Source organism: Erigeron canadensis, chromosome 9 (assembly GCF_010389155.1).
Source record: "Erigeron canadensis isolate Cc75 chromosome 9, C_canadensis_v1, whole genome shotgun sequence".
NCBI lineage: Eukaryota > Viridiplantae > Streptophyta > Magnoliopsida > Asterales > Asteraceae > Erigeron > Erigeron canadensis.
In genome coordinates, this window is record NC_057769.1 from 32761374 (window position 1) to 32788002 (window position 26629).

Here is a 26629-nt window from a genome sequence, read left to right on the forward strand (position 1 = left end):
TAAATGATAAAGGTTATAAAACCAAATGTCAACAAAAAATACAAAAGGAATATATAATAAAACAAAATATTAAAATAAAGAGAAATTATTACAAATCGTTCATGTGGTTTTCTTGATTCGCATTTTTGTCTCTGGACCTTTTTTATCACTAAGTGTCCCTGGGCTTTTCATTTTCATTGTTAGACGTCTCTGCTACTAACAGTCGTCACTTTTACTCCGTTAAACCCTCACGTGCATATCGTGTAAGGGTAAAATCGTCCATTCTATAACCACAGAGACTACTAGTGATAATAAGATTTAAATAATTAATTATATATACATATGTCATATATGTACATGCATTTGTGTGTGTGTATATATATCTTATCTATATCTATATACTCAAAATCACCTATTTCACAACCACATGTAAAGACATAAAACAAAATGAAGACACCACGTACAACTACATAAACAAATCTTTACATAACAATTTTCAAAATCACCTACTGGGAATGTCCATCATGATTGAAGTGAGAATAGATTGTAATATTTGGTTTTGTGATCAATAGAATGAGGTACTGACCTCTTTTGAGGAAAAAAAAAGAGTATGGCAGAATATATCAATGTTTTAAATACCGGTATTACTGGTATTACCGAAACTGGAGACCACGCCGGTATTTTCACTATTTAATACCGGCCGGTATTTCCGGTATTTTCCGGTATTACCATACCGGTATTTCCGGTATTTTCAAAAAATAAATTTTGATTTTTTAAAAAAATTATTTTTATGATACTTTAATATTATTTTTTGTTATTTGTGAACTTTAAAACCTATATTTTGTTATGAAATACATATTTGGTATTATTTTTGAGTAAATTATAATTGCATTTTGACTATTTTTGTTAAATTGTAACAAGTTTTGTAAGATTTTTACACAAAAAATATAATAAATTAAAAATAGTCGTACCGGCCGGTATTTCCGGTATTACCGATAATACCGGTAATACCAGAAAATTTTTTACACGCCAGTATAACTAAAATACCGGTTTTTAAAACATTGGTATATATATATATATATATATATATATATATATATATATTACTTTCATAATTTATTACTTTTGTCTAAATTTTTTTTATCGGAAAACAACAAATATATAATACCTCTTTTTAGGAAACTTCCTTAATGATTTTACTTAACTCTTACCCACTTTAAAAACGATTTTAGTAAATTTATCCGCGTCTTCCGCGGGATAAAAATCTATCTGTAATATTTAATGTATAACTCCTACTTTGTCAGGTTTATATCTAATCGTATTTCATTACTTTCACATTATATATAGCTAATATATTTTTAATGTTACATTTCGTTGTGTTAAAATCGATCGGCGGTTTCCTGCGGGATAAAAATCTACTCTATATCTATATACTCAGGTCGCGTTTGGTTCACAGAATTTGATAGAATCTGATGGAAATGGAATTGAATTCCATTCCTTAGTGTGTTTGGTTGGTTAAAGATGAAGGAATCACATTCCGTTGGAATGTTAACATTCCCTCATTTGATGAAATCTCCATTCCTTGGGGATGAGGGAAGGAATCTCATTCCGTCCCTCACTTGAATCTTCAAAAAATCAAAAACATTCCGTCAAATTCCATTCCTTCAGATTCTAATTCCTTTGAAAGATTTCATTCCTTCCAAAATCATTCCACGAAACAATCGCGCCCTCAAAATCACCTATTTCACAACCACATATAAAGACATAAAACAAAATGAAGACACCACGTACAACTACATAAACAAATCTTTACATAACAATTTTCAAGAACCCTAAAACTAAAAAATGGGGATTTGTATTTGAGTTTTTAGATCTTCAAAAATATCAAGTGGGTTATGTTAGTGATGGTCAAACTGAACCGGCGGTGGCTAGAAGTTCCGGCCAGTGTGGGTGGCACTGTTCCGGCTAGTGGATGGCGGCGGGTCATCTTTTTCTTCTTCTTTTGATGGGTGCATTGGCTGGGTGGTGGTGGATATGGGGATGATGGCGACGACGTCATGATTATGGCCATGAGATGGTGACGGTGTGGTGTTTGTGAGAGATAAAGGTGTTGGGTTCCGATCATTCATCATCTTCTTCACTTTGCTTCGGTGAACTTGATGTATTCTTGCAGGTAACTTGATAATTTGATACGCCCATCAAGTGTTTGTGTTTAAAAGGTCTATATATAAAATGGGTAGTTGTTAAGGTTTGGAAGTGTTTGTTGCTGAGTATTCATTATCATCGTCACTTTCGAGTGGCTTTATAGTTTGCTTTTGAAAATTGGTGTTTGGCGTATCAATTCATTGTAGTCAAAAAAAAAAAAAAGAAAAAAAAAAAAGTTGCTATGATGTTATAGATCTGGATTGTTGAGTCATCCATGCCAATTTGCTATGATGTTGTTTTCTTGTGGATGGAAAGCAAACGTTGCTGCAAGTGGACAATTTTTGGGGTGAAACAATTTTTAGGGAGATAAAAAATTAAAAATCGTCCCTGTGGTTTTTATTTATGACGGGTGGACAATTATACCTCACTTGGGATGCACGTAAGAGATTTAACGGGGCTTTTTTGACGGTTTCTAATGGCAGGGACGACTAGCAATGAAATGATAAAGCCTAGGGATGAAAATGCGAATCGAGCATACCATATGGACGATCTGTGATAATTTCTCTAAAATAAAAAAATTAGGCTAAAAACAAAAGAAAAACCAAGAGAAAAAAAAACAATTGAATATAATAGAAAGTTTAGGGTTATATATATAAATTTTGAAAGGGCTAAAATGTAACTTACATAAAATCAATATATAAATTTGGTAAGGAGTGAATCTCGAACCCCCAACCTTTCTCAGGTAAGCCAATTCCACAACCACTCCATCAATATTATACCCTTATTAATTATTTCTCTATCTTTTTCTTATATGAAAAAAGCACGTCTAAGATAAAAGTTCTACTGTTCATAAGCTATTAATGATATTACAACTAGTTTTTTTACCTCGTGTGTTGCCCGGGATCGACACTGCGTCATGCAAACATACATACAACATTACTTCTTAAATGTTTAGAAACTTAAAGTTTATTATAAGGGGTAGAAAGTAAAATTTAGGTGGTTAAACTAAAAAGTTAGAAACCTTAAAATAAGAAATAGAAAGGTAAAAAAGAAAAATTTAATGATTAAAGTTAAACACCCAAAGTTAATTGATAAAAACAAAAAATTTAAAAGTAAACTATACTTAAGTTTGTATATAAAAAGTTAGACTAAAGTTAAAAAAACTCAAAAGTTAAGTGGTAAGTATAAGAAACCCTAAGGGTGTGTTTGGTAGAAAGAAATGAGAAGAGAGAAATGGAAATGATTTCATTTCCTTTGGTTGGTCCAAGAAAATAGGACACGGAGAAAAGCAAATTATCTAAGAAATGAGCTTCTTTGTATTTTCATTTCCCCCATTTCCTCCCATATTGTAAAGAAATCAATTTCTCCGTAGATTTTCTATGTTTACTTCTTCAGGAGATTAAAAAAAGGGGTGTATGTTGAAGATCAACCCTAACCCCAACCCTAACCCCATCATCTGCTCTCTTTGCTTTTATTTTTCCGATCGTCTCTTCTTCTACTTCCCCGACAAACCCGTTTTCGTACGCCGTCCAAGAAGAACAACCACCCATAACAAACATCCAATTAAACAAAAACAAGAACCTGAAAGAATCGTTATTTAGTTGAAGAATAAAATTGCCACCATATGTCTGCACATGGACTGCACATGGATTTGGCTGTTACTTAGTTGTTTTGCTGCACGTTTTTTCTTTGTTTAAATTTACGTTGAGTTAGTCTAGTTTGTTACAGAATATTATGGGATGACCATGTATTCCTTAAGAATAGGTATTTCTGTTATTTTCATTTGAACGTGTTCTGTTAGGCTCTATAAATGGGCTAGTATTGATCTCAATAAAGGATCAGATAATTGAGTGTGTTTTTGCTCATAACTGCTACTTCTCTTTCAGAACCAACCCTTACAGTAAACAAAATTGTTCCATCTGATTCCAATCTCAACAACAACAAGAGATCTAAGAATATATTGAAGAAGAAGAACTCGAAGAAAAAGAAAAAAACGAAAAGCTTCTCGAGTTAGATCTAGAAGATAACGATGCAGATATTGAAAAAAAAAAGAGAAAAAGATCTGAATTTAGAAGATGAATATATTGAAGAGAAGAAATAATCATCCTCCAATGAACTTGTTTGCTTCTCAAAAAATCTGTTTGCAAACAGCCGCACATGACTTCAATGAAAGTAATGTCGTATTTTATTTTATAATGTTGACCTCATTATCATTTTCATGTTACTATGAATAAACAAAAAAAAATTGTACAGAGCTTTTTTAGGTTTGTTATAATTATTATTACTTTCATTTTTGAAAGAAATTCTTTAATCAATTTCTCTGCTTTTACCAAACAAAGGAATTCATTGGATTTTTCAACCAATTTCATTTCTCTCTATTTCATTTCTCTACCCCATTTCATTTCTCTGAATTTCTCCCTACCAAACATGCCCTAAAATGTTAAAAGTTAGAAACATTAAAATAAGAGATCAAAAAGTTAAAAAAAAAAAAAAAGTTTAAATATTATTAAAGTTAAATCCAAAGTTAGTTTGTATGCAAAAAGTTAGACTAAAGTTAAAAAAACTCAAATGTTAAGTGGTAAAAATAAAAATTTTAAAAGTATACAATCGTAAAAAAAGAAAAAAGAAAAGAAGACAAAATTGTTGACGTCAGCATGGCGTCAGATGGTTAATGTAGCTAAGGCCATCTTGTTTTATATATACGAGATAGACTCCCAATCAACGAAGGCCGAGTAACCGGCTTTCCAGATGTGCCACCACCAAATAAAAATAATCGCCTCAAGGATATGACATTTGTTTTTCTTGAAAGGATACCCATCACACCATAGTAAAACTTCCTTAGGATCATTATCCGGGATATTAATATGACACCAAACATTAATCCGCTCTCTAGTCTCCTCCACCAGCTTGCATTTTTGGAACAAATGAATAAAACTTTCAACCTCATTATTACAGTAAGTGCATCTATACTGCACAATACCATCACAGTAAGTGCATCTATACTGCACAATATCATCATCCTATTTTATGGATACCCAGTTAACTTGAAATTTGAGCTAACGTTCTATTCGAAAAAGGAGTACTTGTTCGTGGGGTGGGAATTCCCTCAAGTTCCCTAACTTGACTAGTCAAGTTGAAAAAATCTCGAACCTTGAATTAAAATCAAATGACAAGATTCAAAGATTCGAGATTGATTTTTTTTTTTTTTTTGAACGGCGGGTGGGAAGGTTGTTCCATCGAGCTGAGCAGTGACATCCAAACGGGCAGTATGCTCAAGGTTCAAGACCTCCAAGCCAACATCGATCCCCTCAAGATGCGAGATTGATTTAACTTGACCCCTCAAGTTATTTTTAACTTGAGGGAATCCCTACCCTCGTTCGTGGATGGGTTGACACACACATCCCGATTATTATTGTGAACAGTGTTATTTTTAGCTATCCAAATGTGCCACCACCAAGTGAACAATATAGCCTCCAATGTTCCGCTATATCTTCGAGATAGGTGCAAACCATCTAACCTAATCATTGTTTCTTTAGGAGTTGATTTAGGAATATCTGAGTTATCTCCTTTCAGTTCTTAAAGGTATGGATGATGGGGTCAATTAATCCCTTGGCGGCATTGTAGACAGCGCAAAGTAGCCACATCAGTTCCTTTAGCGAACAGATTAGTATACGCTGGAACATAAACATGCGACATTCTCCAAACAAACACGTTAACTCTAATTTTTTTTGGGATCAACTAATTGTTCCATCCAGTTTTGTTGGTAGTACTAACCTGAAGCAGATTGTGATTAATATGATCGACGAAGATGAGCGATAATACATAGTAATAATCAAATAGAGTCATTTTTGGTCCTGCATGTTACATCGTAGGTGTCATTTCTTGTCGCTTAACATGTGGCTAATTAATAACCCTTTTTTTTTTAGCTCAATGGTCATCAGGAAGTGGGATAGAGTCTTTGGATGTGCATACAACACGGATTCGAGTCTTACAAACAGGGGGTTTTTTCAATTATTTGGGTATGCTCCTGAAAGGTATTTGGGGATGATCACATGACTGACACCGATTGCAAAAGTGGTGCTGAGAGTGATCCTAGCATTTAAAAAAAATAAAATTAATAACCCTTTTTATTTAAAACTGAATTTTTGAAGGGTCCGTACGCACGTCTTTGTCTTACCTTAATGTTGGTCCTAATTTAATTTCTAAGCACGTTATTATACTATATAAAACAAACAATAATGCAAGTTAATGGCTAAGTAAAAAACACAATTAAGACATATAATTTATTGTGTAACATGCAATTAAGTGAATATATAAGTCCCACTCACTAATCACATTAATTATAATCTTCCCTAACTGTAACCTTGAATCATTATAAGTTTATAACCTTGCACAATTATTATATATCTATGTATATAAACTATATATATACAATCACATTGTTACAGCTAGTTAGCCGTGCATCGATCTCATTATTAGTTTCTACGTACATTATTTAACAACGGTGAAACATTATATATGGAGGGTTCTACTAAACAGGTAGAAAGCAGCTATGAGATGGAACCATGGCAAGATCTAAGTGGCAAGATTGTTATGGTTACCGGCGCATCTGCTGGTATTGGCTGGGAAGTTAGTATCAACTTAGCCAAGTCTGGTTGTAGGATCGTTGCTGCTGCTCGTCGAACTGAGCGCCTCAAGGCTTTATGCGATTTAATTAACAACGTGGCTATGTCTGAGGCTAGAATTGGTGGCGTTCTTCGAGCAGTGGCAGTGGAGCTTGATGTGAGCTCCAATGGCCCTACCATTGAAGCATCCGTGCGTAAGGCTTGGGATGCTTTTGGGCGTATCGATGTTTTAATCAACAATGCCGGTATCAGAGGTAGCATGGTGCTTTATCATATATGTATTTCTTGATATATATATAGATAAATGATAAAATAATGTCATTTTTAATGCCTTACGGATTGACTATAAGTGTTGATTTTTTGTAAGGAAAAAAGTTTGACATATATGTTTCATTACATGCATTTAGTATCGCTGATGGCCGGTAATATCACCTAATCTCAAGTCATGATGCTCAAACATGGTTCGTGTGGCCGGGTTTAAATATGAGATCGAGTTTTATGTATATTATAAACAACAATATGTTTTAACTAAATTATTGCCACCGAAAATAGGAATAGATGCCAATCTTTAACTGTAGGTAGTTTCTTAATTAATTTATTGTTGCATTTCAATTATTAGGTCCTTTACAAAATGTGTTAGATCTATCAGAAGAGGATTGGGATAGAACCTTTAGAACAAATGTAACAGGATCATGGTTGGTGTCCAAGTATTTTTGCCTTCAGATGCGTGCTTTTCATGATCAAGGAGGATCCATAATCAACATCTCTTCGATTGCTGGCCTTAATCGTATCCATCCACATGGAGCTGTTGCTTATGTTTCTTCAAAATCAGCCCTTGACACCATGACAAAAGTAACGCAACGATTTCTTTCCTTCTTCATTTTCCTTAAATTGGTATCTTAATTTGGTACTTGATATATATAGCAATCAATAACATTCATAAGACAACAGTATGAACTCGTTATGTATAGGTGATGGCAATGGAACTTGGAAGATATAACATAAGGGTAAACTCAATTGCTCCCGGGTTATTCAAATCTGAGATAACAGAGAACCTCTTTAAGAAAAAATGGATCAAGAACTTTGCTTCAAAAACAGTTCCATTGAGAGACTTTGGCACTACCGATCCAGCCATGACGTCGTTGCTAAGGTACCTAATCCATGACTCATCAAGGTACCTGACCGGTAATATTTTCATTGCAGATGGAGGACATACCTTAGCTGGTGTGCCACTTTATTCATCACTTTGAACTTACTTTCCTCTAATCAAGTATGTTCACTGTGTCGTCATTAGATATGGCCATGATATGTATCGAACTTGGTCACCTTGATCAAACTTTTGTTTTCGCAAAATAAATCAGAGATGTTATATAAACTGACTTACAACTGCTTAGATGTTATAAACCTCCTTACAATTTCAGGATTATCATTACACATAGAGGTAATGAACTAATGATGCAAAATAACAACTTATATATCTTCTCATTGTATGAGCTAACTAATTTGAAAAGCTATACTTGTATCTTTTGACCATCGCATATTTCAAACTAGTATAATTGGAGTCCCGGGACCTCAATTTTCGTTTGAAATGGTTGTGTTGTTTTAAAGTACTTACTTGTGTTGAATGGCAAAACCATATTAACTTCTATCCAAGTATTGTGGAGTGTCAATTATTGTAATCACATTTTGTTATTTATGATGTGTCGTTATATATGTTAGCTTAAAACTTTTATCATATGAAATATATATTTATTTAAAGCAATACTACAAATGCATCTAAAAGTTTATAGTGTATCGAATACTTATATTTAATATGCACCAAGAAAAAAGTCGAATGAAAGTTTTCAATATATTAGTTGAAACCACAAAGAAGAAAGTATGCAAAAACCAAATAAGGATACAAAACGTTACGGAATATAACCATAAAAAAGTTGTAATATACTGTTTGGAAACCCAGACGAAAAAAAGTGTGAAAAAAACCAATAAGTAACCCGTAATAGAAAGCCCAAACGTGATGCGATGTGACAAAATCTGAATAATGGTAACGGTAAAAAAGTTGTAATATTTTGTTTGAGAACCGAAAAAAGAAAAAGAGTGTGCAGAAAACCAATAAATAACATGTAATAAAAAGATCGGACGAGATGCGATTTGGCAAAATTTTACGGGATGTTACGTGGACGAATAGTAACTCGCCACTCATCGGTTGATTCCTTTTATAATAGGTTACTAATAAGTGTGACCCCGTATTGCGGGGCTTAAATTATCGTGTTGAAACAGTTGCTTATTTTAGTGTATTTTGCTGAACCTTTAACGGCTCAATTAAAAATTATTAGTCATTGATAGGTTTGTTTTAAATACATATTTATTAAAAGGCAAAAACACATTAGTTTCATTCTGAGCGTTGTGAGGTTTCAAATATTGTGATTATGTTTTGTTACTGATAACATGTCCCTTTATATGTTATCTAAAAACTTTGGTTTCAGTATATTAGCTGAAAAAAGAGAAAATTGTGGGGGAAAAATACTAAATAGTGATACATAATGGTACATGATATGACCGAAAAAAATTGTAATATACTGGTTGGAAACCCCAGAGGGAAAATGGTGTAAAACACCAATATATTACCTATAGTTGAAAATCTAAAAAAGTTGTGGTATGGTAAAATCCGAATGATGTACATAACGTGGACACAAAAAAGTTATAATATGTTAGTTGGAAATCCCAAAGGGAAAAAATGTGCAAAAAACCAATAACCCGTAGTTGAAAATCCAAAAGGAATACGATATGGCAAAATCCGAATAGTAGATGAGGGTGTAACGTGGACGAATAACAACTCGCCACGTAGCCAAGTTACTATTCATCATCTCATTCTTAATAATAGTATAATGGGTTTTGCTAAACAAAGTCCTAAGGGCTTTCGTTAAGATGCATTAAATAGTTGTACACTTACCATAAAAATCAGGGGGTGGACTTTTGATATGAAAACGTATAACTTTTTTATGCATGTTAAGTAAAGCGCTAAGGGCTTTGTTTAGCAATTTCCTAGTATATATAACTAGTGGGTTTATAAGTCCGCTCAACTATCGTGTTTACATGCAAAATTACGTTCAAATATTTACGATATAAAATAAAAAGATCAGGAAGGCTAACAGACAATTAAAAACATAAAAAAGAATATAAATATATATGTCTACGTTTGATATATATCAAACATAAATAAGTATGATACCCGCTTAAAAGTTTGCATATTAAACACACATGCTTTATCTAATTAAAAGAAAAACAGACTGACAGGCAGCTGCGCAAGTAAAACAAAAAAGAGTTGCGACGTGGTAAAATCCGAAAGGTAATACAGGATGAGACGTAAAAAAAGAAATGTTAAAAAAACCATAAAAAAGGAAGAAAAAAAAACTATGCTTAAAATTTTGTCATATTAAATACATAAATTTATTTTTAAAGGAATATAAAAAATAATGCAAATAAAACCATTATAAAAAAATATGAATGAGCAAAATCAAAAATTAAGATAGACTAAATTTTAAAAAACATTAAATATAAACAATATGATAAATCCATTAAAAAGTTTGTCATATTAATTATATACATTTTAAATAATTAATAAGCAGAATGGCAGCTACACTGTTCATCATTTCATTAGTAAGACGTAAAAATGAAATGTTAAAAAAAACCAATAAAAAAACAATAAAATAACCCTACTTATAATTTTGTCATATTAAATATATAATTTTTTAAAAAATAATATATAAAACAATGCAAATTAAACCATCATAAAATGATGGATGAGCAAAATCAAAAATAAAGATAAACGAAATCTTAAAAATCCTTAAATATAAACAATATGATAAACCTGCTAAAAAGTTTAACATATTAAATATATACGTTTTGAAAAAAAAATAAGTAAGCTAGCAAGCAGCTACACAGCTACCTACTAGCTTGTTTTATTGTTCATAATTTCATTCCTCTTAATAGAGATATATAATATAGATAATTTAGCGGACACATTCACACACATGTGACGTACTGACATGTGCATATCAATTACCCTCACAACTACTGGCAGTATTATATGTTTATGTAGATTTTAAATTATTATATCTTGTCTAGTTAGATATTTAATTTAATCGTTGACTTGGTTTACGTTGAGAAGTTAGGATATGAACTATCTTGCATATATATTTGGTTATTTATTTTAAGACCATCATTTATACGTTAGTGGTCTTCAGGCCAACTGATATCGTTCCCTTATCGTAAATATTTTGTATTACAACTATTGTGGATGATTTTTGCTCGAAATGAGATGTGTATATTCATTTTTAACTCCGCATGAGAAAAAAAAGGTATAAATTAAATCAGGTTGGTGGTTGTCAGTGATGAAGACATATATGTATTTGGAACGGTCAAGACTTACCCGGCCTTTCAATGATGTTATAATTTACACGTATAATAACTCTATAAAATTTTTGCCCATAACTTATATGGGGCTCATCCAAGTCTTCAAAAAACCAAATAGGCTTATAAACAAGTACGAGTAAAAAATAGTTGTGTAACAAAGCTTAATGTAATCAATCTTTTTATTTTGTCATATTTTATGTTTTTTTAACAATCTTTAGTTTTTATTACCTTTTGTTTAGTTTTGGCTTATCTAAGGTATAATTCTTGACTTCACCAAGTGTTTGTGGAATGATTAGTTGAATCCAAAATACCAGAAAATGAAGGTTTTCTTAGCTGATTTAATTATATCTATTACTAAAAGGCTATTATCTGTTATATATGAAAATACAAGTAATTTCCTAAAAAGTTTTTAATTCGAAGATATTAATTAGTTAAAACATACCAGTATACCACTATAAAAATACACAAAATACCAAAAAAAAAAATTCTAAATTAAAGACCAAAAACATAACAGAAAATTTACATGTCAAATGTTTTCTTTTGTGATAACGGTGAATGTGAATGTAAATAAAATATATCTAAACTAAAAAAGACATGTTGATGTTCACACATTAACAACCACGCTCATTGACTTTGACTTTCACAATTTATATTTCATAGACATCCATATTATATAATGCTTATCCCGAATTAAAACATTTTTTTAAGCGGTAGTTAGCAGATAAACTCAAAATATAATATAATTTCTGATCAAAGACTAGCTGACATTTTGTAACACCCCAACAAGGCGCAATCATGAGGACTACATAATAAGCACAGAACGACATGGAAATTAAGTTAAGACAATCTAAATGCATTAAAAGGATTGAACAATCCATACAATTCAATCAAATACAAAAATGCATAAGGAGCACGCTCATCAAACATTTACAAAAGATTGTTCAAAAGATGGTAAATGATCCTAAGCATAACTCAGAAACGGGAACTATGAATCATGGATCCATGAAGTAGTCCAAGTCCAATCCTAGCACATACAATCAAGAAATCATCCGATACGTCTTTGGTTAACTTATTCACCTGAAAAGTGTACTAAAACGTGTCAACATAAAGTTGGTGAGTTCGTAGGTTTAAGTAATGAAAATCAAGTGTCGGGATATCAACCGTTATCGATAAGCGATGAATAGAATATCTACTCACGTCAAAGAAACCCTAAAAGGTTTCACGTCAATACAAGACAATGCAATAAACGTCAACGTCTCAATAATCGTCTATATATATTATAACGTCATAATATGGGCTAAATAACCCTTATCTCGATTATGACCATGTCGGGTGTGGATTCGTCAATCCATCGTCACGTCTTACATAATAATATGTAATATACGTCATACGTCATAAGTATAATATCGTCATAAAGTGGCCATGATCATAATGGGTGTGGATTCGTCAATCCACCGTCACGTCATACCATAAATATAATATACATCTTTCATCATATATATAAGCATCAAGTATCACGTATCACAAGCAAACAATTAGATAACTAACGTCTCGTTTCATATCCTAAACAATTGTATCAACCGACAAGCATTTAAACGACAAGTACACTTTCCAACCCAAAATAAGATTAACGTAGGGGCTACGAAACTCACCTTTCCCGGCTACGCGGAGTTAAGATCGAGGTAGATGAAATGAAAATCGTACAACGAGAGTCACAAGTTCACACCTATAATGTATACATATGTCACATAAGTATTTATATTCCGAGAAAACCCTAACTAGGTCTTTAAGTGATTCAAGACTTGGATCAATACCCCGAGTTACAACATATTTATTAGAGAATGTCAAGAGATAGTTTGGTTCGAGTTAAGGTCGTCCGAGAATCGTCTAGTCTTGTCAACAAAGTTTATACGTATATATATGATCTAAATTAAGTTCCAAGTTTAAGTCTCATGGGTGACTCACGACTTCAATTGACCCTCGTAACCCATACAAAACATTACAAAAGACAAGGAAGGGTTTGATTGAAAGCTTGGTTCAAGTCGAGTAACAATGTACAAAGGCTAAAAGAAATGATTTTTCAGGATAATGACTTAATAAGCCACCGTCCCACACGCCCTAGGTGGCGTCTCAAACACTCACAAGCTACTAGACCACCGTCAGAAACGGTTCCAAGTGGCGTCTGGCACGCTAGGCCAAACTCGGATCGCCGTCTGGAACGCTGCTCACCACCGTCTCAGACGGTGGCTTGCAAAGAGTGATCTTGGCGTCTGCTTCACCGTAAAACAGTAGGGCATGGCGTCTCAGTAGGTAAGGGAGCCACCGTCTGGGACGGTGGAAGTGGAACACCATCAGGTGAACCAGCAGCAGATACATGAGCCAAACATGACCAAGGTTCACTCAAAACTCAATTTTGACACTAAAAATCGTCTTGAAGAACTTGTAAATCGATTTTTAAGCATAGACCAACTTTAATAACCATAAACAAGCATAATTTACCTTAATTCACTTTGAAATCCTATTTCAAAACATAATCCTTGCCCAAGAATTGGGTTTTGACCCATTACCCATTTTAGGAAACCCTAGTGGCTTCAAAATCGACCCAAGGACCTTCAAGACTCCTCTCCAGGTATAATTAACTAGTTTTGATCAAAAATAAACGTGACCCAACTTATAATTCGTTTCATTTCATTACCAAAATGTCCAAATTCAATTTGACCTAATTACACAACCAAAACCCTAATTTTAACTCAATTGAGCTTTGACCCGCAATTCAACCCAAGAACCCATAGATTTTGACTTGAAACATGTTTAACAACATAAGATGATGAATTTGAGCTAAAGTTTGCTTACCAAAACAACCTACACTTCAAAATCTTGGATTTGAGCTCAAGAAGGTAGATGAACACTTGAAACTTGAAACTCTTGGATTTTAAATGATTATTATTATTATTAGGGTTATTAGTTTTAGTTATATTAAATGTTAAAACATATGGTTTGGATGAATTTATGATGAATAAATGGAGATCCTTTTGTTAGTTGAGGAAGAAAGGGAAGAATTGAATGAGAGGTGAGAAAGAGGTTAGAATTGGATAAGGAATAAGTGAAATAAATGAGGTGTGTGGCGGATGGTGAGGGTCGGCCTAGAGAGTCCATTTTTGGGCTCCCACCCCGCTAATTTCGACAAATAGCTATTCGTTATCCGTTTAAACGTCAAAACAAACCCGTAATCAAACTTAAGCTAAACATCACATTAAAACTCGACAAAAAGCTCATAATTCATATAAATTCACGAAAATCGTTCACATTTAATCACGTTTATTTTACAAGTCAAATAAGCCAAAAATCAAGAATGTTACACATTTTTCAACAGATTCGTCTTCCATAAATCCAATATATATTTACTTTTTTAAGATTGAAAATTATCAGTAAAATAATACCTATCTACTCTTACTCTTTTATTTAGTTATATAGCAAAAGAGGTGTAGTTACGTACTGTATTTAACAAATTACCAATGAAAAAAAATCGGGACACGGTTTAGATACTTGCGAGTATTCCATATATAATAGTTGTTTTTCGAGATATGTTATTTTAGAAAATGTTCAAAAAATTAAAAGGACTAAATGTAATAATTTTTAATTTAATTAAAAGTTTTTCTCTAATAATAAGAGTGATATTTAAAATAAGGCCGAAATGCATTTAAGTACCCTCAACTTGGTTGACTAGGTGCTCTATTACTTTGAATTATTAAAGGTGTAGTATAATACCTTATACTTGGGTAAAAAAAAATTTTAGTACCCCAACTCACTAATTAATCTTTTAAAAATATAACATCAATTACTAATTTAATTTATGTTGTTATTATATACATTGGTTTTCTGAAAAAATACTTTTAAGTTTAAATTTGTAATTTTAAAAATAATTATGTTAGAAATGCTAAAACTATGTTAACAAAAAAAAATTATAAATAACATATTGAAATTAAAAATATAGTTCAAAATAGAATATTAAGTTTATACATATATTAAATATTATTAAACTAGATACTTATATCACAATTTAAAATAAATATAAAACATATTATTGTATTTAATAGGTTAGTTTTTTTAATTTAATTAATCGCATCAGTTGAATTATCAATTCATTTTTATTTTATAAAAAAATTAATAAAAAGTTCAATAAGAAGATGATTAGTTATTTATTTGTACCAATATTTTTTGTGTAATGAAACTACCTAATTATACATATAACTGTTAATTTGTACAAATATATATTTTATAGTAATTTAATTTAAAAATTATATAATTTTAATGTCTATTTATTATAATTTTAAAGTATAATTTTTTCAAAGTCTGTACCTTAAAATTTTATAATCGTGTTAAAGATAACATATACTTTATTGGTTTTAGTTACTTATGGTTTGTCAAATATTAATAATCATATATTAGTTAATTAATTCATATAAATTTTTAAAAGATTCATTAATGAGTCTAAGGTAGTAGAAAACCTTGTTAACCAAGTCTAGGGTACTATACTACACCTTTAATAATTCAGGTAGTAGAATACCTAGTCAACTAAGTTAAGGATACTAAATTACAATTTAGCCTTAAAAGAAGCACCCACTTGACACTGTAGTATGACTTGCAATTGAGCACTTCTTTTTCTTCATTTGTAGTCATTGGAAATATCATATATGAAAAATCACACTCTTTTCATTGAAAGAATCGTAGTAAATGGTAACTTGGTCTTGGTGCACCACTGACTCAATTGGAATGTTAACTTGATCTTTTGGTTGCTAGAATTTAGATGGAATTTTAACAATATCCAAGAAATTATTAGGTTCAAAATTTTCAAAGGTGTTTGGGATTGTTTATTTTTCTACATATTTACTTAATGTTTGTCGAAGGGGTTCCCTCAAATTACTTCTAAATGACTAAGGTAATTTTGACCCTTAGATGAAAATCAAAGGTTTGACCCTTGATTTTCATTTAAAACACTATTTCAGAAACTATTGAACTATGCTAACTAAGTACCCCTAGCTACTTTATATTTTATATAAGCAGTTGATTAAGTACCCATCTGAAAGGCTATATATGGTTAATTAAGTTAGTTTATTAGTGTAATGAAATCATTTTTGTAATCATTACTAACTCTTGAATAGTAAAAACTAGAAAATCTAAGAGACCTTTAGATGAAAATCAAGGGCTAAGATTCAAAGATGATCTTTGAATCTTGGCCTTTGATTTTCATTCAAAAATTAAGATTTCTTCAACTTGACTCAAGTTGGGGAATTAACTTGAGAAAATCTCCTCCCTTGTTTGTCTGGCAACCAATAATAAACACTATTTCAGAAACTAGTGAACTCTGCGGACCAAGTACCCCTAGCTTCTTTATATTTTATATAAGCAGTTAATTAAGTACCCATTTGAAAGGCTATATATGATTAATTAAGTTAGTTTACTACTGTAATGAAATCATTTTTGTAATCATTATTAACTCTTGAATAGTAAAAACTATAAAATCTAAGAGACCTTTTGATGAAAATCAAAGGCTAAGATTCAAAACCTTTGATTTTCATTCAAAGATTAAGATTTTCTCAACTTGACTCAAGTTGGGGAATTAACTTAGGAAATCTCCTCCTTTGTTTGTCTGGCAACCAATAATAAACACTATTTCAGAAACTATTGAACTCTGCTAACCAAGTACCCCTAGCTACTTTATATTTTATATAATCAGTTAATTAAATACCCATCTAAAAGGCTATATATATTTAATTAAGTTAGTTTACTAGTGTAATGAAATCATTTTTGTAATCATTATTAACTCTTGAATAGTAAAAACTAGAAAATATAAGAGACCTTTAGATAAAAATCAAGGGCTAAGATTCAAAGATGATCTTTGAATCTTGACTTTTGATTTTCATTCAAAGATTAAGATTTTCTCAACTTAACTCAAGTTGGAGAATTAACTTAAAAAATCTCCTCCTTTGTTTGTCTGGCAACCAATAATAAACACTATTTCTGAAACTATTAAACTTTACTAACCAAGTACCCCTAGCTACTTTATATTTTATAGAAAGGCTATATATGATTAATTAAGTTAGTTTATTGGTGTAATGAAATCATTTTTGTAATCATTAACTGTTAGATTAGTAAAAACTAGAAAATCTAAGAGCTAAAGCTAAGAGCAACTTCCGGTGGACTGTGCATCAGGGACCAAGACCAAAACTGAAGGAACCACCAAAACCCAAGTCGCCTAAGGTGCGTTATTGCAGACCACCTGCCAAATAAAGTACCAGTTCCAACGCTATTTGAAACGGGAATATGTAGCATTAAAATGAGTTTCATAGCCAGGAATGTACTAGGATTAATATAAATTAATATAATTACATGGAAGAGTTGATATAGATAAGAAGCTTTGGAAGGTTTTCAAGAGCTAATGTGAACATTGCCCCGAACAGGAAAAGCAAAACAAAAGCTAGCACTACTTTCGCTATGTAACCAGCACCAACATTTGAGGGTAATAGTCCTTTCATTGAATGCAGCTCATCCAATCCCTGCAAATAAAGTCAGTAATGAGAGAGTTAGACTTACTTAGCCATAAGTTTCGCATGAAACTCTTCAATAATAGATTCAAGATACGATTTGTTAAGGCTTAAATGAGAATTCCTATTCTTCTTCATGACTTAATTAGTAATTCTATTACTGGATGCAACTAAGCAAGTACAGAGCTCTAATCTGGGGAAGCCACCTCTTGCAAAAGATAGATTGTGTATCTTGAAGACCCTAAAAGGGTAGCCTCACTTTCTTACTAAACAGAAAAGTCAATCCAAGCAATTAGAAAAGCAAGACCCAATTGGTAATTATTTATGGCAGCCATTGGCCCATTGCCAATAAAAAGTCCCTTACAGATATCATCAGAAAGCTAGCTTTCAACCTAAGCCAAAGAATGTACGAGTATTATATAGAACACTCATGACTAAAGACGGAAAAATGGGTGGGGCGGGCCGGCGGGTTATTTGTCAGGTCAAAATAGGTAATCTATTGTAAATTTTTGGTCTTCTGTTAGTAATAAATATCAAATACTGTAGTGTCCCAAAGAATCTTTAAACGGATACACTTTTTGTCCAAAGAACCATAAATATTTTCTTCAAAGAATTATAGATTTTGAGTGACTCCAAAAGGATTAAAATAGTTATAAGTATTTATACACATAGCTCTCGAGGCTGTGTTTAAGAGCTTAGCATGCATAAGTTGTTGTACTTTAATATGTGTACCCATATACTAAGAAAGTGTTTATGTTTAATGTACAACAATTACACATCTTGAGCTCTTAATCATAGCCCTTTCATCAAATCCCAAATTTTCAAAATGATTCGAATTATACTTTGAGTGGATTTTGATCCGTACCCCAAAAGTAAACAAAAATCGACTCATTCATAAGTAATCACATCCAAACTGGCTACTGTACTCTTGACTGAATTGACAGTTTCAAGCTCCAATTTCTTGGCATTTGTCTTTGGCAAATCGAAATGTAGACAATGTTGAAATTTAGAGGTTTGATACTCATGAAACTGCAAGTTCCGCTAAGGAACTTTGGATCTAAAAAGTGATGAACAAATGAGGCAATGATGGTTCAAAACAAGTTGACTGCATTTAAGATGAAATAGAAAAGATCATAAACTGAGAATTTATACCAACGGCATTATAAGATCGCCTAAAGTATGTAGAAACCTAAATATAAACTGATCTTCCCTGAATCGACAAAGGTCTTTAACACAAGAATAACCATAAAAAACAGACAGCTCTCAATAACAATCACTTCCATTTCATGTATTACCATCAATTTGCAATGTCACTATATTAACCGTCAATAGATTCTGCAGCTCTGGAAATAAAATCTGAACCATGATAATGAAAAAGGTGTGGCATACCAGTGGAGGTGATTCATGTTTGGTTGTTTTCCTGATACTTTCCGTAGCTCGTGCTGCTCCTAGAAGACAACACACACAAAGTTATAACAAAGAAACACTTGAAACCATTAAACATATTATAAAAACTAGCAGGATACCCGCGCTATACTAAAAGTTCTTATTCCCTCTCATTTTCCCTAAAGAGGGTGTTTAGGCTTTAACTTATCTTCGGGCTTATTACCTTATTGAATTTTCAAAAAGCCTATAAACTCGTTTATATTAACTTATGACTACTCGAGCTTATTTGCTCTATAGAAATAAGCCCAAAGGATGAGCTAGCCCAAACACCCCCCTAAACGAAACCGCTAAAGGGGGTGCTTGGCTTAGCTATCTTCTACATCTAATGGCTTTAGCGAAATTTAAAAAAACCCCATAATGTTCTTTTTTTTTTTAACAGGTTGTAAGTTTATCAATATAGGAGCTGCGATAAGCTCAACGTAAGCTCATAAACAATTCTAAACAATCTTTATCGGCTTTTTAAAAAAATTCAATAAGTCAATATAGAGTAACCTGTTAATAAAAATAAAGCTTATTGAATATTTCAATAACTTGAAACATAGTAAGCAAAAACATAAGCATATACCTTCTGATTCGGTAACGGTCTGCAGCTTCCAGCCGTCGCCGTAATGCTCGAGAACCGAACTCGGGCCAAAACTAACAGGCTCTTCATTTAGTTTAACAGATTCTATGTATAAAGCCAATGGCAATCCATCCTCAATTTTTCTATTTATCAAACTCAATGCAAATCCAGCTTTTGTTCCAGCTGAAAACCGCCTTATTTTATTTGAACTTGTGCAATTCACCTCTATATACTGTGATTTTTAAATTAAATTATATAATTCATTATCACTAATAATTGAATTCTAATCATTGTAATTAGAGAGATGCCAGTTGATCGCCAGTAATCCCAAAAAAAAAATAGAGAGATTATAACAAAAAAAAACTTACAGATGGTGAATCTTTGACTTCTGTGTTTTCTGCGTTGACCGTCATCACAGATTTGGAGATTGAATCACACAGATAAAAAAAGTGTTTGATAGTTTGTTTGTTCTCCGAAGAGTTGACTTTTTGATGGCCAAAAGTAGTTTTTGGAAAAAGCAGTTTTGATCCTTGTACTATATATTTTTATCTTATCGTTGTTGTTTTTGTCCAAATGACTATTTTTTTTATTTAATTTTCTCATTGAAAACTTTGACAATGTTAAACTATATATAGAACTTTGATTTGATGAGCAATTAGTCCATGGTGATACGAATTTAAAAAAATATGGTGTGAACCAGTTGCTAAATCTTTGATCTGCTTCGTAAATCCATCGACTAACTTATTTTCTCTTCGTTGCAATGTTGATGCAAAATCCTGCAAAGGCTACAAATATTGCGTGCTGATGCGAGTTTTAGCTCCTATGAGATTAGGCATGTCCTTGAACAAAACTATTAAATAGGTCTTTTTTTCCGGTTGAGTGCGTTTTCCATCCAATGTGATTGATACCCAAATAAGCCCCTATTAGATTGAGATTAGACCCTTCATCTTCACTATCATCAATGTAGTCAATCTAACATGTCGTTCGGTGGTACATTGGTACCCAAAACAACATTTTCGTCATTTGAGAAACGTTTTTTTTTTTTTTTTAAATTTCGGTTATGGATCTTGTGTACGTTCTTTTGTTTGTAAAGGCAATACAACTACACTTTCCCCATTGAGCAACATGAGCACCATTTATATATGTTCATCTTCTCGAGAAAGTCATGAACACGATAACTGGTGAGATTGTATGTGTCTGTAAGTAAAGTCACCTATAAGGGAAGTTCTCGTCGCAATCCATTTGTAGTTTCTTCATCTTAAGGGCTGCAGGGTGCTGAATGAGTTCCATTCTCGAACTTCAGCTTCATTTCTGATTTGGCAAGCTGCACTTTGATTCTAGTGTCCAATATCCGGCTAGTGTCCATTGCTCTATTAACCTGAAAGGCTTGGTCAGGGCACTTTCATTTCTGACTTTTTATTTTTAATTTTGCATATACTAGAGATGATGTTACAAGAGTCCCACTCACTTCGATCCCTAGTCAAAGTTCCTAAAGGGAATTGGGACTTAAAGAATGATCGTGTTGCTAGCCGAGTGTTGTTTTATAAGAGCATTACATATAGTTTTTGTTAAGTTTGTTTAGTAAGTTAGATATAATAGTCGTGATATCTGGAAACCTTAATTGTTTAAAAAAGAAAAAATCATCGAAGGATATGTTTGTATGTTTGGTTTGATACTCACTTTCAAAAACCGTTTTCCTATTTGGTTTGTACTAATATATGTTAAAATATGAAAATTAAATATAGCACGAATTTAAACTGTAAAGTGAGAAAAAAAAATTTAATTAAAAAAAAATGATAAAGGTTAAGATATAAAGTTTAATGTAAAGAATACTGAAAATGTAAAGTTATCAAAAGGTGGAGGCCAAAATTGATTCAAGGGTGATGATATGATGATTGTCAAGAAGAATCTCAAAAATATTGGAACACCAGTTGTCGAACCACATTACAAGTCCATCCAGCCTTGCTACAACTGCACCCGAATTTCAGATAGAAATTTTCCAGTCTTACTTTAGAGCTTAGTGTGCACAACCTATCAGTGATGCATTTCCAGAGTACATAACAGTCTCTATAAAATCGGCCACATTTAATATCCATTTCTATTTATTCAGCATCGTCCCTTTTCATATTGTGTGCTCCTCTTCATCTCTTTCTCAAGCACGTCATCCTATCAGATTAACTTTTAAGGACTCTTCTTAAAAATAAAAAAAAATAAAAAAACATGATGCCACAAATTGAGATACTGAATCGATTAAATGTGTATTTCCTTTATCAGCAGATAATAATTCTGTAAAAAGGCTCAATTAACTTCTAGCTGTTCAAACAGCCAATCTGAAGGTACATATACTCTGGAGATGGATCAGACTTAAGGTTAAACAAGCAAGAGAACAAATGTAAATATTCAAGGTCCCACACAAGGTTAATACTAGCTATCTCCTAACTTCAAAACAATAAACCAATACAGACAGAGATCGATGATTGCATGCAAAATGCTTACGTATTCCTTCAAGCCTGTCTCACAGTTTCACCGAGATTCCCAGTCCTTGATCTTTTTTCCTTTCGGTTTTGCTATAGGCGCATTCATACCAGCCATTTTGTTGTTGTATTTTGACCGAAGTGTATCATTGTATGTCCAGCTGCAAAAGATTATAGAGAATGTTAAAATGGCAAAACAAGTATCTTAGAAGGATCACGTGTTACATAAAAAAGAGAAAGAATTGGCAAAATATCAAATGTCCACAAGGTTCACAATGGTATTTTGACCAAAGTATCTGCAAAACATGCATTGAACTTTCCAAATGAGAGGGACAATCAGTCAAAAAAATAAATGATACTGAGTTTTAAAATAAAAATGCCGATTTTCACTCTTTTGGGATGTTCTATCAGTAACACAATTCCTTTTTGTCATATTTCTTATGCTTTCTTTTAGGCTTCTCTCAAGTACCTGAAGGAATACCAAGGCAGTTTATTGGGCAGACTGTTTTTTACTTTCAATGTGATAATAAATGAGGAACTGGGCATAGTCAGACTCATCGCTCACACACACATACATCACTACTCATGATATATATAACAAATATACAACTATTAAACTTTCATACACTTGTGATATTGTTCTGTATCATGCTCTTCTTGATCATTGCCTACAATGTGTGTAATTTAAACTATTAAATCTGCCAAACCCCACCTGCTACTCTAAGGATTTCCAGCCACATAGCCATTAGCCAAAGCCGCAGGCTTAGATTAAGCAAAGAATGTGGACCATGATACTCTTAAACCAATATGTATATATTTAACTGATAACCTTATATGATTACACAAATAATCATTAACTAAAGATTCAGTATTGCTTGGACTCCTCACTCAGGAACTACTTACATCAAGATTCAAGACAGACATTGACAGAAACTACATGGTTCAACAAAGCAAAAACAGGACTCACAGGTGACAGTGTGACACGACTTATGTGGGTTCCAGCCTAACAGCATTTAACATTCTTAAACAGTAGTCTGGTGTATTTGTTTTACCCCCATTAATCGTGTGGCGTGCTAGCTTTACAACTTAATGCCTGTAACATGTGGCTTCTTTTGTATGAACTCAAAACAGGAATGGCAAAATACGATCATGTGATTGCAGTGGCATTTATGAACTTTATTATGTGATATGATAAGCAAATAAACTGATATATGTTTAGCTGGGATTTCAAAAACTTTAACAAGACTACAAGAGCCATCTCCTATCATCACTTCAATGAAAGTTGTTGCTTACATGTCACAAAGTAATAACAAGAAAAACATTAGCAATAAGCATATATGAGCATCATCTCCCTAAGAATAATACGATAATGGAGCAACTAAAACCAAACTAAATCATAGCTGGAAGCAATTAAACTCAGTAGTCCACTCCTATAGATAAGTGTGATATTTAAAAGACTACATCTATGAAGAGATTTAGGTACAACCAGTGGTGTGCGCTACACATGTATTTGAATATAGAACTGTTTTTCATGCTCTTCTCAAGCATTTCCTATAACAGATAGCCTAAAAAACTAAATCTACCAAACACTACCTACCCCTCAGAGGCTATCCAACCACATCAGCAGAAACCATTAGGTTTTTAATATTAGACAAGAATATGGACCATACATCACTTCAAAAATGAATTTAACCAAAAAACAAAAACTGTCTTCGACTACTAAGTAAATAGGAGTCAAGGGTGACATTACTTATATGGGTGAAACTACTAAGCATAACAAACTAATTAACAGAAACTACTTATATTAATGCATTTCGTTAATCATTAAACTAGATAGTAATTAAACTCGGTAGTCTATACCTATAGCTAAGCCTGCCACTAGAGGTCCAAACCATGAAATATTTCATACAGAAATTTTAGATCAGCGGTAAACAGAGATGAATGCTTAGCTACCTAAAACCTAACAATTTAGCTTCTTATTACTTCATTGGAGACTTTTCACAATAAGGTGAGCACTCCAAACAGATGAGCATAAATGCATTTCATTCTTGAACTATAGAATAGATCTTCTGTTGTATGAACTCAGACCGAGATGACAATCTATGAATCATGTGATTTCAATGAGATGTAACAACTTCACTATGTGATAGCAGGAAAAAACAGTTTTTCTGTATAACTAGAATTTCTAAAACTTTACCAGGAGCCATCACCTATCATCATTTTTTCACCCAAAACAGTTTCTTACGTCTAACATTATCATTTAGCTATAAGCAATATATGAGCAGGCGAGTAGCACGTCTTCGATCATAATACCGCTATGGAAGAGCAATTAAGACCATACTGAAACAATTTGCCTATTTCTAAGCCTTCTACTAAAATTACAACACTGGGTCCATACCACAAAATATTTCATATAGAGATCTCCAAATCAGTGGTAGTGTAATACAAGACTATACAGATAAACTTAACTAAAGCAGTAAAGCGACAAATTTCACTAAGGCAATAGAACTCGATATCACACTATTATTTAGAAGTAATTTGTCCAACCTAAACACGGTGAAATATAATTTTAACTACGTAAAACTTAGATCCAATGAAATGCAGAAAACCAGCATCACCAAAATGACAGGAGCATCATCATATAATAAACGTTAACATATGCTGTCAATATTTCATCTATAGTAAACCTCATTATTTATATGACTGAATAATATACGATTCAATAAATAGATAGGATAAAGCACGTACGGGTTATTCCAGTCGGTAGTATCTTCATTAACAAGGTGAGTCCATTTCGTCCTTCCACTACGACCAAAGTGTTTGACCTGCATAACTTTCGGCAAAATAGTCTTGTCCATCTTATCCTCACCGGTCGGCGCAGAGAAATCACGTTTAAATATCCCATCGGAACCGACTGTCGCAGCAGTATCATCAGGATCATCCTGAAAGAACGCACCCTTATGATAATACTTCTGCATAAACCTCCACTTCTGTTTCGGTGCACCAGAAGAAGGTTTTGGATTCTTCCTCTCCCACTCCCTCCTCTCTTCCTCAGTCATATTCCTAACCCTCTCAATCTCTTCACGTTCCTTCACCATAGCATCACGATCCTCTCTATCTCGTTTAATCCTAGCTATCTCACGCGCCTTCCATGCCTCATACTCTTCCGCTTCATTCAGCTCATCATCAGTCTCCACATCCTCAGCATTCACCTCTGACTGCAAATTATTATGTATCACCTGATCTTTCTGTATCTCCTCAACAACAATCTTCTTCGTCTCCGCCTTCCTTTCCACCATTCGTTTCTTCAACGACTCCTCATACGCCTGTTCTGCCGCCTCAATCTTCTCCCTCTCCGCTATCGTATCCCTCTCCGCCTTCGGTACAAAAACCGGCTTCACCATAGCAATTCCCATATGCTCCTCATCAGAATCTGTCTCATACTCCGACTCTTCCTCCTCTTCTTCCTCTTCCTCCTCCTCTTCCTCAATCACCGCCATTTCTTCATCTTGCGCCCTCTGCAAATTCTTCTCCCTAATCCTTCTCCTACGTTCATCAACCGCATCCTCGTCATCCTCCTCAAAATCCAACCTTTCTTGTCTCCTCTGCTCCTCTTCCTCCGTCGATATAATCTCCGCTTGTCTAATCCGTCTATGATCCGCTCTCACTTCCTCCTTATTATCCAACCGATTCTCCGCCAATCTCCTAAGCCTAGGATCATCTCTTTTCACTATCTTATCATACCCATCATTATCAACTTCTCTACTCGGAAACGCCTTTTCTAAATCAGCACGTCTACCCGTATCGATACCCCCGTCGTCATCCCCATCGTCTGCCCATTCCGGGGCTTTACCGGGCCAGTAACGTTTAACTTTCGTCTGCCCGATTTTGCCTCTAAGTTTATCCCTAATTGCTATTACAGTATCACTTACACCCGCCGTTACGGACATCTTAACAGAAACTAATTAACCAATAAAAACCCTAAATTTGTTTATAAACCCTAAAAAATTGGGGGGAAAAAAACACGAAATTAATTGACGGAATTGAAACTGGGATGAGATTGAACTTACGAATTGACGTGGCGAGATCGACTTAATTTAATCGAAAATTATTGTGCGTGCCCTACCTCGCTCATTCTGATTTTTGCATATTATTATTATTATAAGGGGTATTTTTCCTACGTATAAGCGTAAATATTTTTCTTTTTCATATATAAAACAGAAGTCCAAGCTTAAAAAATAGCTAAACAAAAGCTTACTTGACACTTCTATAATATATTCATTCAAACAAAACACAAACGACACATATACGCAATATTTATTTGTTTACATAAATCATTTTAATTGGCTAATATCCTTGATGCTTGGTACAACCTTTCTTTTCCATCATATAATTGATTAATTATCTATTTTAATGATTACATAAATACATATATGATCT

At 33.0% G+C, this 26629-nt stretch overlaps 3 protein-coding genes across 4 annotated transcripts; 1 reads left to right on the top strand and 2 right to left on the bottom strand.

Annotated features, from left to right (window-relative positions):
- The first annotated feature begins 6642 nt into the window (after positions 1–6642).
- LOC122583795 (3-oxoacyl-[acyl-carrier-protein] reductase FabG-like) lies at positions 6643–7999 on the top strand. The gene is made up of 3 exons (XM_043756170.1): positions 6643–7003; positions 7369–7601; positions 7721–7999. The coding sequence occupies exons 1-3, from the start codon at positions 6643–6645 to the stop codon at positions 7997–7999; spliced, it is 873 nt and encodes a 290-aa protein (XP_043612105.1).
- Positions 8000–17489: 9490 nt separating this feature from the next.
- LOC122582409 lies at positions 17490–20213 on the bottom strand. 2 transcript variants are annotated; one of them, XM_043754800.1, is made up of 4 exons: positions 20084–20213; positions 19719–19947; positions 19097–19149; positions 17490–17719 (listed from the first exon to the last, which is right to left on the bottom strand). In XM_043754800.1, the coding sequence occupies exons 1-4, from the start codon at positions 20126–20128 to the stop codon at positions 17549–17551; spliced, it is 498 nt and encodes a 165-aa protein (XP_043610735.1). In that variant the 5' UTR covers positions 20129–20213; the 3' UTR covers positions 17490–17548. The 2 variants fall into 2 exon arrangements, with proteins under 2 accessions (XP_043610735.1, XP_043610734.1); XM_043754799.1 differs by having other exon boundaries at positions 19097–19155; positions 20084–20207.
- Positions 20214–21999: 1786 nt separating this feature from the next.
- Positions 22000–26413, bottom strand: LOC122582765 (microfibrillar-associated protein 1-like). Its single transcript, XM_043755196.1, has 2 exons — positions 24938–26413; positions 22000–22350 (listed from the first exon to the last, which is right to left on the bottom strand). The coding sequence occupies exons 1-2, from the start codon at positions 26137–26139 to the stop codon at positions 22239–22241; spliced, it is 1314 nt and encodes a 437-aa protein (XP_043611131.1). The 5' UTR covers positions 26140–26413; the 3' UTR covers positions 22000–22238.
- Positions 26414–26629: the final 216 nt, after the last annotated feature.